Source organism: Cygnus olor, chromosome 8 (assembly GCF_009769625.2).
Source record: "Cygnus olor isolate bCygOlo1 chromosome 8, bCygOlo1.pri.v2, whole genome shotgun sequence".
NCBI lineage: Eukaryota > Metazoa > Chordata > Aves > Anseriformes > Anatidae > Cygnus > Cygnus olor.
In genome coordinates this window covers 15,086,769-15,104,252 of record NC_049176.1, presented here as the reverse complement: position 1 = coordinate 15,104,252, position 17,484 = coordinate 15,086,769, and the positions used below count along the sequence as shown (strand labels likewise).

The 17,484-nt window shown below is 37.4% G+C and overlaps 1 protein-coding gene across 8 annotated transcripts in view; it reads left to right on the top strand.

Annotated features, from left to right (window-relative positions):
- PLA2G4A (phospholipase A2 group IVA) overlaps positions 1-17,061 on the top strand; it is a 117,473-nt gene extending 100,412 nt beyond the window's left edge. For all 8 annotated transcript variants that reach the window (XM_040564744.1, XM_040564746.1, XM_040564742.1 and 5 more), the window contains 6 exons: positions 2,134-2,205; positions 4,411-4,653; positions 9,678-9,862; positions 12,283-12,478; positions 12,668-12,825; positions 14,403-17,061. In XM_040564744.1, the coding sequence (XP_040420678.1) occupies positions 2,134-2,205; positions 4,411-4,653; positions 9,678-9,862; positions 12,283-12,478; positions 12,668-12,825; positions 14,403-14,534 (986 nt within the window). In that variant the 3' untranslated portion in view covers positions 14,535-17,061. The remainder of the gene's footprint in view (positions 1-2,133; positions 2,206-4,410; positions 4,654-9,677; positions 9,863-12,282; positions 12,479-12,667; positions 12,826-14,402) is intronic.
- Positions 17,062-17,484: the final 423 nt, after the last annotated feature.

Genomic DNA, 17,484 nt, shown 5'->3' with positions numbered 1-17,484 from the left:
AATGCCAGTGGACATAGAAGAGACACAGTTGCACACATCAGGTATTATTCATATGTAGAAGCAATAAATAATCAATTTTTCATGGGGTTTACTTTAAAGAGATTATTTGATGTCCAAAAACTGCATTTCTTCTTGTTACCTTCCTTTTGGGGTCACCAGTGTTTATTTTTACCTGTTTTTCATGTTATTGCTTAAGAATTTGTACATGGTAGGCATTTGTGTGTGCTTGTCTACTGTTGATATTTTTGGGTAGTGTTTGAGAAGACCTACTGAGTATTAAAAAGTATTTAAGGAAAAATACATGATGACAGGAGCTCTTTTCTTTCTGTAGGTATTCTTATAGTCTTGTATGTAAGTCTAAGAGGGCATAATCCTCTTCAGAAAAAAACAGTAATGGTGGTCATTTGTATATGCTGTTCATTACAGGAGTTAACAAAGCTGTATTTTTTTACACTTGATATTACAGTGAATCTCTCTTCAATCTTCTCTTTCAACCTGGTATGGTTGTAAGAAATTAGATTTTATCCTTGAGCAAAAACTACAGTTAAACTTGCCATTGCTTTGATACTGCATATGATAGAAATTACAGACTAAATGATGTGTGTGCCATCATAGAATAGAATCATAAAATATCCTGAGTTGGAGGGGACTCACAAGGATCACCGAGTCCAACTCCTGGCTCCACACAGGAACACCCAAAAATCAGACCCTGTGTGTGAGAGCATTGTCCAAATGGTCTTCGAACTCCAGCAGGCTAGGTGCCGTGATCACTGCCCTGGGGAGCCTGTTCCAGTGCCCGACCACCTCTGGGTGCAGAACCTTTTCCTAACACCCAGCCTGACCCTCCCCTGTCCCAGCTCTGTGCCGTTCCCTTGGGTCATGTTGCTGTCCCCAGAGAGCAGAGCTCAGTGCCTGCCCCTCCGTTCCCCTTGTGAGCCCAACAGAGACCAACATCTACATTAGCCTTCTATGAGAAAAAGTAGATGATTATTTACTTTCACTTTTCCTTGGGAAAAATAATTACTTGATCATACGATCAAGTTCATTCCAATTCAGTTTATTTCAACTGGTTCCAAATTCGGATTATAGAGATGATTCCTATCATACATTATACTAGGGAACAAAAGTGTTTTATTTTCCAGAGGTCTCTCTGATACAGTTTCAGCACTGGACCTCAGCTTACATCTCCAGTTTCTGTAGAATATGAGCTTCCAAGATGAGGCTGCTCATAAAACATAGAAAATTGACTGTATTTCAAGAAAGATTTCCTTCCATAATTTTAAACTTGGTTAATTACTTTATATGTGGTATAAACGAGAGTTTAGCAAAAATAATGTTGTCAGTCCATAATTCATTTTCACATGAATTAACCTCCAGTACAGGTCTGACTTGGGAGTGGAATGCGTTTCTTTTTCCGTACTCATTTTTGACATTGAAATAATTCTCAAGATAGTAGTGAACAGTTAGTAATGACTTTGTGGATATTTTAGAAACAAAGCTTTAACTCTAACAAAATACATGTTTTTGCCAGAGGAGTTCCTTCATTTCTGTTTTTATTTCTCCCACTTCCTGTTATGAGGTAAAAACAGTTGTCTCTTCTGCCTTTGTAACTGCACTGGCCTTTATTTTTCAGACGTACTTGAGTAACACTTTAATAGCCATCTTGGCTTTTGTTTTTTCCCCACTATTTTAATGGGTTCATATATGTATGAATGAGGCTGTGTTCTTCTTTTTCAAAAATTAGTATTGAATTAACAGAACTCCTGTTGTCTTTCAACTTTGCTAGGAGTTATTGAGACAATAAAAACTATAAATTTTATTTAAGGTGAATGGAATGTATCAGATACATGATGAAGTAGCGGGTGGTGTGTACTGCTTTACATTTTCCTTTTGCTTTCTCAGCCTTTTGGCTAATCTTCTCAGTGCAGGAGCTTTGCAAAAATTGCAAACTAAAGCCAATATGTTGTGATCAGATTCTGACTATAGAGATGTCCACAACAGATGAAATCTCTTAGCTGTATTTCCTGTTAGGAAAAGTACCAGTTTTATGCCTTATTTTTTTTTTTTAACTTCTTAGCTATTTTGACAATTAAGTTGTAGCAGTTTCAAGTAATTTTTTGTTTCTTTCAACAGAAAATATTAGGCTAAAGCACCTTGTAAGTAATGACAGTTCAGACAGTGAAGATGAATCACAGCATCCAAAAGGTAAGGAAATCATCACATTTTATTTCATAGTTTACTTTCTTCATCAGCTTTCTTGTAGCATATTCAAGTTTGTGGATTGTCAAATCCCATTCTTAGTCATATCAAGAGTCCCTTAGAAAAGAGGGCGGTCATTTATACCAGTAGTATAAAACCTGCCTGCTTGGTACAAGGGTCTTAAAGAAGCCAGTGGCTCAGCAAAATAGAGAAATCTTGAACAAGAGACCTCAGAAGGCCTTTGGCTTGGCCACGTGTCTGCTGCTCAAGTCAATGACAAATTCTCTTGCATGTCTTCAGTCTTGGCATCAGCACAACAAGGCTTCACAGTGCTCTTAGATTTCATGTACATCCAAAAATTAGCCTTTCTGAATCAGGGATCTCCTGAAGTCCAGCAAGATACTGAGCTCAGAGGCATGTTTGAATTGTTATCAGCACAGCAAACTAGCACTACCCATTGTTTTAAGGGTTACTTGTCAAATACTTACTTGAGAATGGTTTACTTTGTGTTTACAGCATTCATAGATGTCTTTTAGCTCCTGTACAAACGACATCTGATACAGGAAATTCTAAGTTAGCACAGTGTTTTAAACAGTGCCCAAATCCAGTTTCCCAAAAGAGGCACAAGCACGTGTGGATTACTGGTCAGTGGGAAAAAAAAGACCCTATTTAAAAATTTAGGCACCTGAACCACCTACAGAGGTCTGTGATTTTAGACAGGTTCTCTATCTCATCCTAATAATGCTTTCTGTATTTGATGATACTTTTGGAGAATAGTGATTTTCACCTGAAAATTTCAATTATTTTTTAAAAACTAAAGCAAGGGCAGGAATGAAGCTCTATGTTCTCCTTTGTAATTTTAGGGTCTGCAGGAAGAAAACAAAATTCTGTGAAATGAGACTGTGATTGAGTCATTAGCTCAGCTGAATGATTACTACTTCACTTCCCCTTATGTGTAAAATAATAGAGAATGGGTGATACCACATCTTATGTTTATTTGCAGATTTCCTGTTTAAGTACTAGAAGCACTGTTTAAGCCAGCAGCAAGAAACACTACATTTCTTTCAGTTTGTAGCCATAGTGGACAACCTACAAATCTGATTTGTATGCATTTAGTAATCTTTCTTAATTCTATAGGATACTTTTGTACAGATGTTGGACCTCAAAACCCTGTGGTGTTTGATGTTTGTTTTCTCTCTGTTTATATAAAAAGCCTGAGCCTGAGTTATCTTCTTACACAAAACAATTAAAAAAAGTCAAGTTATGAGAGGCTATGAATGTAAGGTCACACCAGTCCATGTCATTTTAATGTCTATAGCATCTGGCTATAGACATTAGAGTACATTTTATTGTATTCTTTAATTAAAACTTAATATTGATTGTAGTCTATAGTTTACTGAAATGATATTTTCAGATATTGTAGAATTCCTGTGTTTACAAGCATTCAACAAGCATTCTTGTTTATACAGATATTACAGAATTTATATTTAATATCTGCAACTTTATACATACCCTGTATCTACTGTGGCTGCAAAGAATGCAATTAAGTCTGTGAGTGCTTGCGGTAAAGTGAAATAGAAATGACCTCTTTTTGAGCAGAGGCCACCCAAAGGTCTCTTTCTAAACCTAAAAGAGTGGTATTTTCCAAGGACAGAGTAGAGGGATGTTTTAAGGAGAATGACTGAATCTGCTTCTGTAAAGATTCAGAGGACTAACTTTGGCTCCTTAAGGAGAGCTGAGTTTCTAGCAGTCAGCAAAGGATGGAGGAGGGTGTAATGCACATCAGGATGAATTTAGGTATGCATAGTATGGACATTCCTGATTCAAGTTTGTTACCTGAGCACAGGAGAGTTTACATTTTGGTTGTCAGCACAGCTAAAGTTAAATCCTCGTTGCCCTTGCCAGACTAGCTAAAAACGGTTCAGGTCATCTAACAGAGTCCCAGCATATTTTCCTGATGGACACATCTACACTACTGTAGCACAATGAGAAGTTTCACTGGCCCGTGAAGGAAAGAGGATGATTTCTCTCTATTTTCTTAGTAAAATTCTTGCACCAAAGCTCCTTCATTTAATCCATAGCTTCTTGAAAGAAGGATATAGTTTTGTGTAATAGGTCCTTTATTTTACTAGACCCTGGTTTTACTAGATCTTGGTTTATACTCCACACATTAACAGTCTCACCATTGGTTATTTTCATTTGCCTCTACAGGCACTGAGAATTCTGAGGCAAACCAAGAATATCAGAACAGCAGCCAAGAAAGCTGGGTGCAGCGAATGCTGATGGCTTTGGTGGGTGATAGTGCTCTTTTCAACACCAGGGAAGGGCGTGCTGGAAAAGTGCACAACTTCATGCTGGGATTGAACCTCAACAGCTGCTACCCACTCTCTCCTCTGGCAGACCTTCTAACTCAGGAATCTGTGGAGGAAGATGAACTAGATGCAGCCGTAGCAGGTTAGTTTGGAGAAAGCCCTTGTTGATGCTTATTTATTGTGAAGCTGTGAGTTCCTCAGTGTGGTAACATTTACTCAAACTGTGAAGTGTATGGTGGCTAGGACAGTAGCTGCACAGAATTAGGAATCATATTTGAACGGTATTTTGAAGATTTCCTATAGACAGTGTTACTTATACTCTGCTTATTGGAAGCCTATGAATTTCTGAGTATTCTTCTGGCACTGGTGCCTTTCTTTTTTCTTCCTTGGTAGGCAACAGAGCACTGAGTTAAGGATGTGACTTTCCCCATAGAAAAGTTATATGGGAAGATATATACTTTGTGGAGCCTCCACACACAGTTTCTGTGATTCATATTGCAATGCTTGGGGTTTATTGTTGACATCCTTCAAGTTGAGGAACTGCAAATCTCCATTCCTTCTATGCTCTCACATGGCAGCACAGCACTGCCAACCATACCTCATAATAACAACAGTCACTCCAGCCCCTATTTTCTGTTCAGAGGAAATAGATTGTCCTAGTTGGTCATTATGCAATAGTAAATACCAGATGTCGTTTAAAAGCTTAAGTAGCAGACGATCTCTAATGTATATTTGTTAATGTAACAAATCCCTTTGAGTGGTTGTATAGTAATTTCCATCTGTGTTCCACTTTCTAAATATTTTTACCATCTCAGAGGTGTTTACAGCTGGGTAATCTTAATATTTATAGTGCTTGTAAAAGAGGCAGGAAAGCGGGTAATAGATTCATGGTTGGAAAAAATGACAGTTGATGAGAATTTTGCCTAATTAAGATGTGGATAATCTTCAGTATCAACTATCAACTTCCTGGGTCTTAATTTCAGTTGAAATAAAATGCAGGTTTGATGGAATGAGCCTGCTCCTCTGATACAATTACTTTTGAGTGCCTATCACCTGAAAATTCTCTGGCTAAAATGTCTGGCAGAAGTTTGATTTAGCTGCAATTTTTATTGTTTGTTGAAGCCCACACTCATAAACCTGAACTAACAACTCAGATCTAACAGCTGTGAATAGTCACAATGTAGCCAAGGGTAGTAGAAAGACAAAACAAAAGATGAAATTTCAGTAGTTGATATAAAATTTAATCATTCAGTAGTGTGATAAGTGTATCCACATTTTAATGGTGTTAGTGAATTTTGCTAGTGAATATGTAAGAACCTAGGAGTCCAGAGGAGTAAATAGAAAGGAAACTTTGGAATAAATTTGAAATATTGTGTATTAGCAAGGCACTGGCTGCATTTAAGCATTGCATATTTATTCCTATCAGTGAGAATTTAGCTAGCGGTTTGAGTACAGAGAGAAGTCTCAATTGCTGTAGAACTTACTTTTTTTTTATTAACAGGCCCCAAAGGGAGAAGTAAGTGAATCAGAAAGGATATAAATAATGCTTTACATCTCCAGTTGACTCAAGCCTTTCACAGACATGCTGAGTCGCACTGTGGAGAATGAACTGTGGTAGGCATAAGCCGATACTACAGGCATTACGGAGGGCAGAATTTAGTCTCTGGAGTACCCTGAAGAGATCCCAGCTGCTTGATCTGAAAGTAAAAATCCTTTAGGAAGTGAAACAGGTACGACCAGGCAGTAGTTTAGAAACAGAATCACATGCTCAGTGTTCCCAGCATGCACATACCTGGTGATATTGTTCTCCACCAAACCCATGGCATTTAAATAATTCCCTTTTCCCAGGAGTACAAATCATGCCCGAGTTTTAAGACTTCAGCATGGGTGTGCTGTCGGCTTAGAAGGAAACATTCTTACAGCCCCAGATTCTGTTCGTACGGCAATCAGTGGGATTACTGCTGCTTACTTCAGTGGACCAGCATCTAACTCCTTCCAGTGCAGGAGCAGAGAGTATATATACAAAAACTGCTTTTGCAGTAGAAATGTGAGATCGTTAAGGGCTTTAACTCAGTGAAAATGCCAACTTAGTTCCTATATTTGAACTATACTGTGATTTTATCGTCTTTTTATCGTGTACCGTAGTTTGGTAATTCTGGCTTTTTCGGGCTTACATTCTTGGTTTATATGCTCAAAATAGTTGGCATCGTTCTGCTGTGGATTCAGTTTTTGCTGAGCATTTTCTTAATTGATCTCAAATATGCTTTAAAACTTTACACCTCATGAGTAGTTTCACTGTGAACTCAGAGTTGTTTTGTTTCTGTTCTTTGGTATTACAACACACCAAAATTGCTTGAGAAAATGCCAGCTGAATAACAATAAGGAAAAAAAATAACTCGGTCTCTGCTTCCTTACTTCAGTATTTATGGAAACTGTTATAGTAGATGCACGTCAATAGCAAATGCCCTCTTTATCTCTCTTACTTTCATTGAAGCTGCCGTCTGTGACAAAGTTTGGCCTCTGGAACATTCTCTTTCTTGTATTTCTAAACCATTCTTAATACCCGTTTGTGTATCCGATTACTGCAAATGAGATAGGCATGCTGTGCTGGTTTCACACAGAGCTACGCTCCCAAACATGTTGTGCTTCTCTCAGCTGGTAGCTTGGACTGAAAGCTTCTCGTAATATGGATGCATCTTTTATAAAAGCAGTCTGCATGAGCTGAAAATTAATGTCCGAGGCTCTCAAAGCATAAATACTCCTTTCAGTCTTCACACTGCTTGATGAATAATGATGGGTTGGTTGAGCAGGGCTACTAGAGTATGTAGAGTGATTGTCCTGGATTCGTGTATTCTAAAATGTAAAAAGAAGAAAGGTTTCTTATCCAGCCCTTCAGAATAACTACAGCACAGGGTATAAAGTAGGCAAGGCTTCTTTTAGCACCAGGGACTCACATTGTACATTACACATCTCCCACGAGCAATTGCAGCCTCACCTGCAGTGCCCTGACCTGTGGCTCAGTCTGGCTGCTTGCCTTATCTCAGTGGGTTGGTGTGTGTTGCTTCTGGCCTCCATCTCCATTGTGTAAATCAAATCAAACTCCATGCCGAGTCTGCCTTTAAATTCGTGTCATTAAGATAAATAAATAGGCACTGGATAATGTTCATTGCTTTTGGAATTCTGGCCCAGTAACAGAGACATAAGTTACATTTAATTTTATTCTCAGTTCAGAGATTACAAGTATACTTCTGAAAGGAATTATATAAAAAAAAAAAAAAAGCAAAAATCTTAAGTTGAATTTCTCTTGTAATTACAGGAGTCCATGACTAATAAAAAAACTGTGGTAATTATAAATTTATTGATGATATTACAGTGCTTTAGCATTTAAAATATCTTATTCTGGGTGGTACAAGTTTTGTTTAAAAGATAATTGTTAACTTGATTTTGGCTTCAAATTCAAATTTTATGAAGTAAACTAAGAGTAAACTAAAAAGATGTTTTTGCAATTTTTAGGAATTCTATTGAGAATAAGGTTTTAAAATAAATTATAAATTGTGTTTGAAATATTGCCTTTAAAGAAGGAGGGGGGAAACGAAACTGTTTTAGTTATCTTAAAAGTATCTGTAGTAGGTGTATGTTTCTAACAGTGGGTTTTGAATTATAGTGAATTTGGTAAAGACTAATATATTTTCACTGATTTATGCTAATTCATGGCTGTGAAATATATCTAATTCTAAAATAAGAAGAAAATAAGGCAACGATGCCAAGTATTTTGAGCATATAAACCAGGAATTCTAAAATAAGCTCTCACTCAGCCCTTTAACACTAGGCAGTCATTTGAAAGTGTTTTCTCTCATGGAAGTCAGTGCAAATATTAGGAAATAGGTGGATCATTTCTCATCAAAGTGACTTTCAGTAAATAATAATAACAGAAATAAAAATTAAAAAATACGTAATCTGAGAATTTTTTCAGCTCATAACAGTACTTTTTTCTCATGGATCCTGAAATGAAGAAGGAAAGCTGTTCTAATGAAATAGAGTTTGAATCAGTTTTGATGGATTTTATTCACATTGCTCATACTTTTAGATGACTTTTATTGCCAATAGGTTGGTGTTAGGAAATTTAATTATACAAGAAATAGTTACAGTGTTCTGTTCATCACTGCTTAGATTACACTGCCCTCTACAGATATGATCATTAGTTTTTAATCAAATGGCCGAAACATGCATCAGAAATAGTTTTAAAATCTAGAGCAAGAAAAGACTGTCAGGAGCAAAGTGTTAACTACTGCAGGGGTAGTTTAGCAGTATCCAGGGACTTGGTTAAGTGCAAAGATTGCTTGTTCTTTCCTGAGTTGCACCCAGGGAATGTTGGAGTTGAAGAGAAAACATCATCTTCGCCCTAAGTTTGGTCATTAGGGATAGAAGACTATTTTATACGATACCATGGCAGTAAGTAGCTAATTCTGTTCAGTGCTTAAATTTTGGATACTAATATGAGTTCTCACTTCTTTTTGTTCCTTTTTGTTCCTAGTATAGTAATGAGTATGAGGTCATGAGGTTTGGAGTAGATTGAAAAGCAAGCTGTTTGACTTGTTAGTCTTAATTTTAATAGTCAGAAACAGACAAAGATGAGCAGCACTCAGGAGCAGAGCCACTTCAAAGCTTTGTGGGCAAATTCTAGTTACTTGGGTGAAGAAGATCTGGGAAGGACAGAAGGTTTGGGAGGAAACCTGGAGGAGAAGGTTGGACAGGGAGTGTAGGACCAGGGATGTATGTTAGTAATCTGTCTCAACGTCCTGTAAAGACTTTCCTTTGTGTCTTGGGTTGTTAGGGTTGAAGGGATAAAGCTGGGAATGCAAGGGTCAAACCTGGGCATCTGTCCCCATCCGTTATGCTTTGAGCCACCTCTGCTTCTGCCTTGGGACAGGCTGTTGGTGTGCATGGCCTACTGAGGTCCCTGCCAGCCCTGTTTTGTTTCTCCTTCTCCAGTTGTTAAGATGAGAATTAAGGTTATACATATGTTCATGGTATGTGTAGCTGGAATACCAAAGATTAGATTCTGTGGAATGTTCAGTACTTGGGGAAACACTAGAAACCCCATCAAAATTGCAGTTCTTAATTGCTGTTTTCCTGTATTGTTTTGTTTTCATTTGTTCTGCGTAGATCCTGATGAGTTTGAGAGGATATATGAACCACTAGATGTGAAGAGCAAAAAGATTCATATCGTGGACAGCGGGCTTACATTTAACCTGCCATATCCACTTATCTTAAGACCTCAAAGAGGGGTTGATCTCATCATCTCTTTTGATTTTTCTGCAAGGCCAAGTGATTCCAGCCCTCCCTTCAAAGTAAGTAAGACAGGCCATTCCTTTCCTTGCGTTAATAAATTTATGTTGACTCAGTTTCTTTCTTCCAGTTGGGTTGGCCACACATTTCATGGTTCCAAAAGGCCATAGTGCCCATCTACAGCATTGGAGCGACTTGTTTCCACATCAAGGCAGAATATTCCACTCTGCCTTAGTTTCTGTATGTGTTACTCACATGATGCAACTGACACAAAGTAGACAAATACAGTTTTGGTCTCTGTAAACCATTGTTTGAAGTAGTAGCTATGTTGCTTTTTATGAAAGTCTTGCCTTCACGTTGAACTGCAGAATGTTATGTCAATGGGAAATAATTAAATTTACTGTTGTGCTAGCACTCTAGCTCTCTACAACCATTCTCAGTGATGCAAATGAATGGTTTTCTGTCATCATCTTGTAGAAAAGTTTTCAGTCACCCTGGTATTGCTAAATATTTAACATTTTGAAAGTGGGACTAACTGTTCATTTTCATGTCTCTAGGATAATCCCAGTACTGGTTTAAGTAGGATTCCTAACACCAGTCATGCCAGAGCAAAACAACCACAGAAAAATACAGATTAAATTACCTACTTACTTACTGTAGCAAGTGTGGAAAGCATAGCTGTCTGTGCAACATGTACAAGTTGTGCATCCAGGCAGCTCTATTTGGTCAGAAAAGGTTAATATTGGATGATTTGGTAGCTGACGCAGAAATAGTAACAGTTAAAATGTCTGTTGAGAGGGTCTTAAAGAAGAGGCAACACTTACTGGAAACCCAAGTGAATTTTTAAAAAGAACTTAAATACCTGTTTGAGAAACACCTGGCATTCTTTGTAAAAGTGCTTTATAGACAATTTTCAATTAGAACAAGGAAAAAACATTTTTTTCCTTCTTACTACCAAAGGACAAGACCTCACAGCAACAGTGAAAATAACACCACGCCAAAATGAACTCTAGATCACTGTTGTCAAACGCAGAGAAAAACAAGCCTCAGATGACTAGAAAGGAGTAACTTCTGTAATCTCTGGGTCTCGTGGGGGCCACCTGGAGCACTGAGAGGAACTGGAGCAGTGCCTTTCATCTTTCTTTAATTGATTCAATCCCACAGTCTTCTTTCTTCCTTTAAGTTTCTATTTGTTTAAGAATCTCTCTCCTTTTTTGTCAGGACTGTTTCCCCTGTCTGCTAGATTTACTGATGCAGTGCCATCATCTCCCCTGAAACGCTTCTTCCCACCGTTTTTTTATGTTCAGCACATGGAGTCTGTGTAAAAGGCTGTTTATAGTTGTCTCTGTTAGTCTGCCTAGGCATTCAACTTTCTGTTTCCAGCAATTGCAAATTTCTGTGCCATTTTGGTGAACATACCATAACATGGAGAGATTGGTTGGAGTATCAGTATGTCATCCTGAAAGTTTTTCTATAAACCATAATTTTTAAAATGCAAAGTCATTTTACGCAAGAAAAGACAATGGGAAAATTAAATGATGCCTTAGATTTTCGTAAAGCCACCGGTGAAGGGAATGGTTCATTTGTTTCTGAAGCACAAGTATGTGTATAATAAAAAGAGTGACGTACTTCCAGCTAATACACAGCAATAGTCCACAGGCAGAGGTTGTATGGTGATGGCCTAAAGGACAGAAACCAGTTTTGTTTACTGACGCTGCAATCTCATTGGCTCTGCTTGCATTACAAAGAGTAAATGTCAGTTCAAGAGTTGGGCCTGTTGTATGTATGGTTGCACTCTAATATACTTTTATTACTCCAACACATAGGAAAATCAGCCAGCTGAAGTTGATAACTGCTCGTTTTATCATTTTACACCCACTATCTTTTAATCTCTTGTGTATCCACAACAGTTGCCCCAATTTCATTCAAAACAAAGATTAAATATGTTGACCTTCCCTCCCCTTCCTCTCACACACCCTCATTACATCCTTTTGAGTCATTATTTACAAATTATTTTGTTTACTCAATTGTCATGAGGAAAAAGAAGACTGTTTTCCTGACTTACTTCTTTGCTTAGCATGCTTTCAAATGTTCTTCTGTGCTGTGATGTGACTACGAACATAACAACGTGTGGATCGTTGTTTATTAACCCTCACTGGTTTCCATAGCACTGATACTCAGTTTGCAAGTAAAATTACAGATGGTTTTTTCTAGCTGTCAGCTCTGTAAATTCACCCAAAGATTTATATGACAGACCAACTCTTTCCTTCCTGTGAATCATCACAGGTGATGAAGATTGGGCAGGCTGAATGAGTTGCTCAGTTGCTAGACTGGGTCTCCTGTCCAAAGATGGACTTGATCAGTCCTTCTGTGGTAAAGAAGTGTGAGATAATAAAACTGCTTCTAGTGCGGATACCTGTATCCATCTAGATAAAATCCCTTTTTGCATTGAGCGCTTATATATATTGTGTTATCTTTTTAGGAAATTTTGCTTGCTGAAAAATGGGCCAAAATGAACAAGCTTCCTTTTCCGAAAATAGATCCAAATGTATTTGATCGAGAGGGCTTGAAGGAGTGCTATGTTTTTAAACCAAAGGATACCTCTTCAGAGAAAGACTGCCCAACTATAATCCATTTTGTTTTGGCAAACATCAACTTCCGGAAGTATAAAGCTCCAGGTGAGCAAGTAGTTTTGGATGCTGAATCTAGGTGTTCCTTTGAAGTTTTATAATGATGTAGTGTTTATAGACTAGAAATGCTTTGTCCCTGAAATGACTCTTAAGTCTATCTGTAGCAGTTAGGGATTTCAAAAAAAAAATTAAAAAATAAGTTGGTAAGTTTTAGTTGTGTTTTTGTTTCATATGCAGGTGTTCCAAGAGAGACACAAGAAGAGAAAGATTTTGCAGACTTTGACATTTTTGATGATCCAAATACACCATTCTCTACCTTCAACTTCCAGTATCCCAATGTTGCTTTCAAGAGGCTTCATGATCTAATGGAGTTCAACACCCTCAATAATATAGATGTATGTACACCAGTGTGGAAGGGGCTTAAAGGGTCTAGACTGTTAAAGAGGAAAGTAGGTAAACCCCTGGGTCTGCCATCCTAATGGTACAGAAGTTTATTTCAGTGTTTGCCTGATTATTTTGGCATATAAAGTGCTTCCTGCATTTAGTTGTGCCCATTGTTATTTTGAAAATTGAGCTGGATCAAAGCCCATTGTAGTCAGTGGAAAAAATCTGCTTTATTTTAAAGAGAGATGGAGTAAACTCAAGGTAGGTTCTTTATGAGCTTGTGTATAAGCATGCTGATTATTACAAACTGTGTGATGGTTGGACCGGATGATCTTGAAGGTCTTTTCCAGCCTTAATGATTCTATGATTCTATGGCCAACTTGCGTCCTTCCAGCCTGGGAAGGGAAGTAGAGAATGCAGTTACTGAAAGTAACCCAGTGACTGGACTTACCTGAAGAAAGTTGGATGAGATGCTCAGTAAGAATTGGGTGAAGAGAATTTGGTCTTTCACTTGACCTCCATTTATGTACTACCTAAATATCAGTTTTATAGTAAGCATAACTATATATGATCCTCTGTCAATAATAATCTGTGAGGCTGCTGAAAGGGCTAGAGGCCCCTATTCCAGCAGATAAAAATATTTTCAGGACCATGAAGATTGACTTAATATGGTGGCCATCTTCCAAATAGAACTATGGGAGCATGGTCTGTGTGCTTTCCATAATGTTTGACCCTGTGCTTGTTAGGATCCACTCCCATTCCTGCTCTGTTCTACTGCCATTTCTGTGTTGTTTTTGTCATTTTAGCATCAAAAGCCCTGCAGGGTAACTGAGCAAATGTGACTTTAGAGGATGTAGGATTTTATGTTCAGGTTTTTATACTCAGGCCTTTATGTATGATGATTTTCTAAGAAAAAAAAAAAAAAAAAAAAGGAAAATTGAACTTACTTTGCAAAGATCTGTGGAAATTTCCTTCTCAGCTCTCTCCATGGTATTTAATTATACTTTTTAATTGATACTAGCAGTAACACAGGGCTGTGATTGGTAACCCTTTTCTCACAGTATCTGTAGAGTGGCTTTCCATATTCACAGGTGTAAATCATCATTCCAGATAAAGAAAAGTGTGTTTTTTTTTCAGTGTAGTGAGTAAATCTTGTTGCTTTGGGACCAAGGAAGTGAAAGTGGGGATTTAATGTTTCAATATAGTTATGATTTCATACACCCTTTAAGTATGGATTTTTACATTGTTCGTTTACCCTTCAGTGTTGTGCAGGGACTCAGTTGAGATGGTTCATTTAGTATGTTCCTGTGTGACTTGTTTGATGTTGGTGATATCCTGTCATACCTATTAACTACATCTAAATAATTGTTTTATACAATAAAACAAATGGAATTCATAAGTGATACTCAGCAACCACTTTGTTCAGAGGATGGAGTAGAGATGAAATTAGGAGCAACAGGTGTTAAGATCTGAAGGGGTCTTTTCTTTCAGTTAATAAATCATTAAAACTTAGTTATCTTTCATTATCATTAAATCATTAAAACTTAGTTAACTTTCCCAGAGTGACACATTGTTAATTGTTTTCCAGGTGATCAAGCAGGCTATGATGGAAAGCATTGAATACAGAAAGGAGAATCCGTCTCGCTGCTCTGTGTCACTTAGCAGCGTCGAAGCAAGGAGATTCTTTAATAAGAACAATCTTAACAACAACCATACGTAGAAGATGTGTCACAGGTCCCATTCCTTCAAGAAGCTGGTTCTATCTTTATAACTGGAGTTGTAAAGACATTTAAGAGCATCACTACTCTTGAAAAGGGTTGTGCAAAGGTCCTGAAAACCTTTTCATGTGAATTTTCAATATTATTTTGTATTTCTTTTTTTTTTTTTAAACATTGAAAACATTTCAGTATATTGATATCCTTACTTTAAGAACTATGTAATTAGGTTATTTTAACTATAAAGTCACTGAGTTCAGTGTCTTTTTTTTTCTTTTTTCTTACAAAATTGTAAACATTGGTGGTTTCTTTTAGCGGGACAATTGTCTTATATTTAATTGATGTAAACTGGGCATATCTTGAAATGTAACACAGAATTAGAAACACAATAGAATAAATCTTTAATAGCAGAGATGATACAGATATATACCTGGCCTCAGGCCCAGATTCCTCTCTGCTTTACACGAGTGAGAAGATTGCCTTCGACTTTAGTTTGAAAAGTGAATAAAAGATGACTATTACTGCTAGTCAGTAGCAGCTTCCTCGTATATTAAGTTGCTTGTCTGCTTACTAGCACTGTTGCTTGCTTGCTACACTGTTGATTTCTTATACTGGAAGGGGTTTTGCTTGCCAGTAACTGTTGGCTATATTGGCCTAACCAAAACTCCATCATCAAGCTTGTGTTTCACCTTTTAATTTTATTCTGTGAGTGGTGGCTCTTAAACAACAAACACTGTGTAACAAATGGCTGTCAAAGAAATGGGATCTGTACATCTTTGATATGATCAGTAGGATCCTCAGCTGGTTGTTAATGTTAGGAAAGCTGTTGTAGCTGACACTAAGAAGGATCTGCTCTTGAATCTTTGAATCATAAATATTTTCACAAAAATTGAAGTCCACTTTACTGTTGTTTAAGAATATATACATCCACTCAGCAAAAAATCCAGCCTCTTGCATTTTCTATTTCTCTTTTGTTCCACGAAATTACATTGCTTGAGTTTTAGCTGGTAGCACCTGTGTGTTAAGTGGTTATTAGTTCACATATTTCTGTCCCAAATGTTTCCAGGTAAATTAAAAATGATTTTGCATTTGATTATGATTAAAAGCAATACATTTCTGCAAAGGGACAGTGGCAATGTTTACAGTGGATAAATAAATTGTTCCCGTGTAAGAACGTGAAGTAGTTCATCTGTTAAGGGCTATATTTAAAGTCTATTTTTAGTACTTTGAATAGCAAAAAACTGCAAATAAACATAGATTATTTTAGTACCATCTGAAAAAGTGATTAAAATCTTCATATTAGATAACTGTGCAAATGCATAGGAAAGGGTAGTCACACCTCCAAACACTTCCAGCCTCCTTTGGAATAATGTAATCAGCACATGTGAAACGAGCAAAAGGAACTGACAGGGCCACCGGGTGACACGCATCAGCGCTGCCTGTGTACCAGATCTGAAAGCCACAAATTTTAGGAATGCTTGGCTGATGGGTTTCATTTAAAACAGCAACAACCAAACAAACAAAAACCCCTATGGAACCTCTCAGCGGATGCACCTGGTAGTCCCAGAAATTTTTTGTTATCTGCTTTGTTGTGGGGTTTGGAGAAGGTGGCAGGGGCTGAACAGTTTGGTTGAAGGTGAACTTAACTGTCTGGGAGAGTTAATGAAGAAGGACATGCAAAGGTACTTGTAGAGGTGAGAAGGTGGAAACCATCTCCAGCTGCCCTGTGTGCTGCTTGGCCAGCAGCAGGTTGAGAACAGCACTCCTTTCTCTAGGATTTGCATTGTGGTGAAAACAGGTGTTGTAAGTGGGATCGTTCATAGTAGCACGGTCAGATGGCATGGGTGTTTCTTTGCAAGAACTGTAAATGAGATTTTGCTCTCTGGATTTCTGTTGACATTAATAGGGTTCAGATTTCACTATCTTACCTTTCGGTAGGGCTTTCAGGATTCTGGCAGACACAGAGATAATTGTCACAAGGGCATCACTTTGTGTAAAGAAGCATATCTGATCTTATTTGATAATTTTGTGACAAAACCACTTTTACTATAACTGCTCCTTTATCCAAGTTTATTGCTAATTCAGTGACTGTTCATCTTATTTTGAATAATTGAGCTATTTTCAATTGCTAAAATCTGTAAGCCCAGGGGAAGGGAAGTAATTATAATGCATAATAGATGCTGCATCATCCCTCCTTAAATCTACATGCAATGCTAGGTAATTAATAACATTTTCTGTATTGATTAATAGGTTTTATTTCTGTTTGACGTAATGCATGTTTAAAATCAATAGAGAAAATAGAAGTAACTTATCTTAGTGCTGCATAATTTAAACATTTTCCAGTAAATTTTGGAATACAGGAAGAAACTGGTACTGTTATTGTAATATTTTCTTTATATTTTCCCCTTTTTGTTAATGAGATAATGTTTGTATTTTGTAAGACGTACCTTCTTTGTTTTATAGAAGTTTTATCATACTTTACACAGTTTATATTTTTACAGTGTTATCAAACAATAAAAAATATATTTGGCACCTACTGTTTTCAGTTTATTTTGATCATTTACATGATATTTTCACTTTTTTTTGTGAATGGATGTGGATCAACTTTGTGGTGTACGTGGAACCTGGTGGAGCAGCTCACATGCAGGGAATTCAGGGCTTTCCTTGTTAGTCTTTCTTTCTAGTTTAACTGTGAAGAATGCAACTTCTTTGAGCAGCCCAATGTGTGGTGATGGTGCGTCAATCCACTTCAATCCCTGCTGTTGTATTTTGCTGCCACCACTCTGCCAGCTGCTTTGTGCTTTCTCTTAAGAGCTTGACAGCATGTGCTTGGATGCTAGGTTTTTACTTTCTTTAATCTCAGAGTTCTTCAAAAGCAGGCCAAAGTTCCTTCAAACCTGTTTGGGTCAAATAGCTTTTGGCTTGTTGCTTCTGTTTGCTGAAAACCGAGTACAG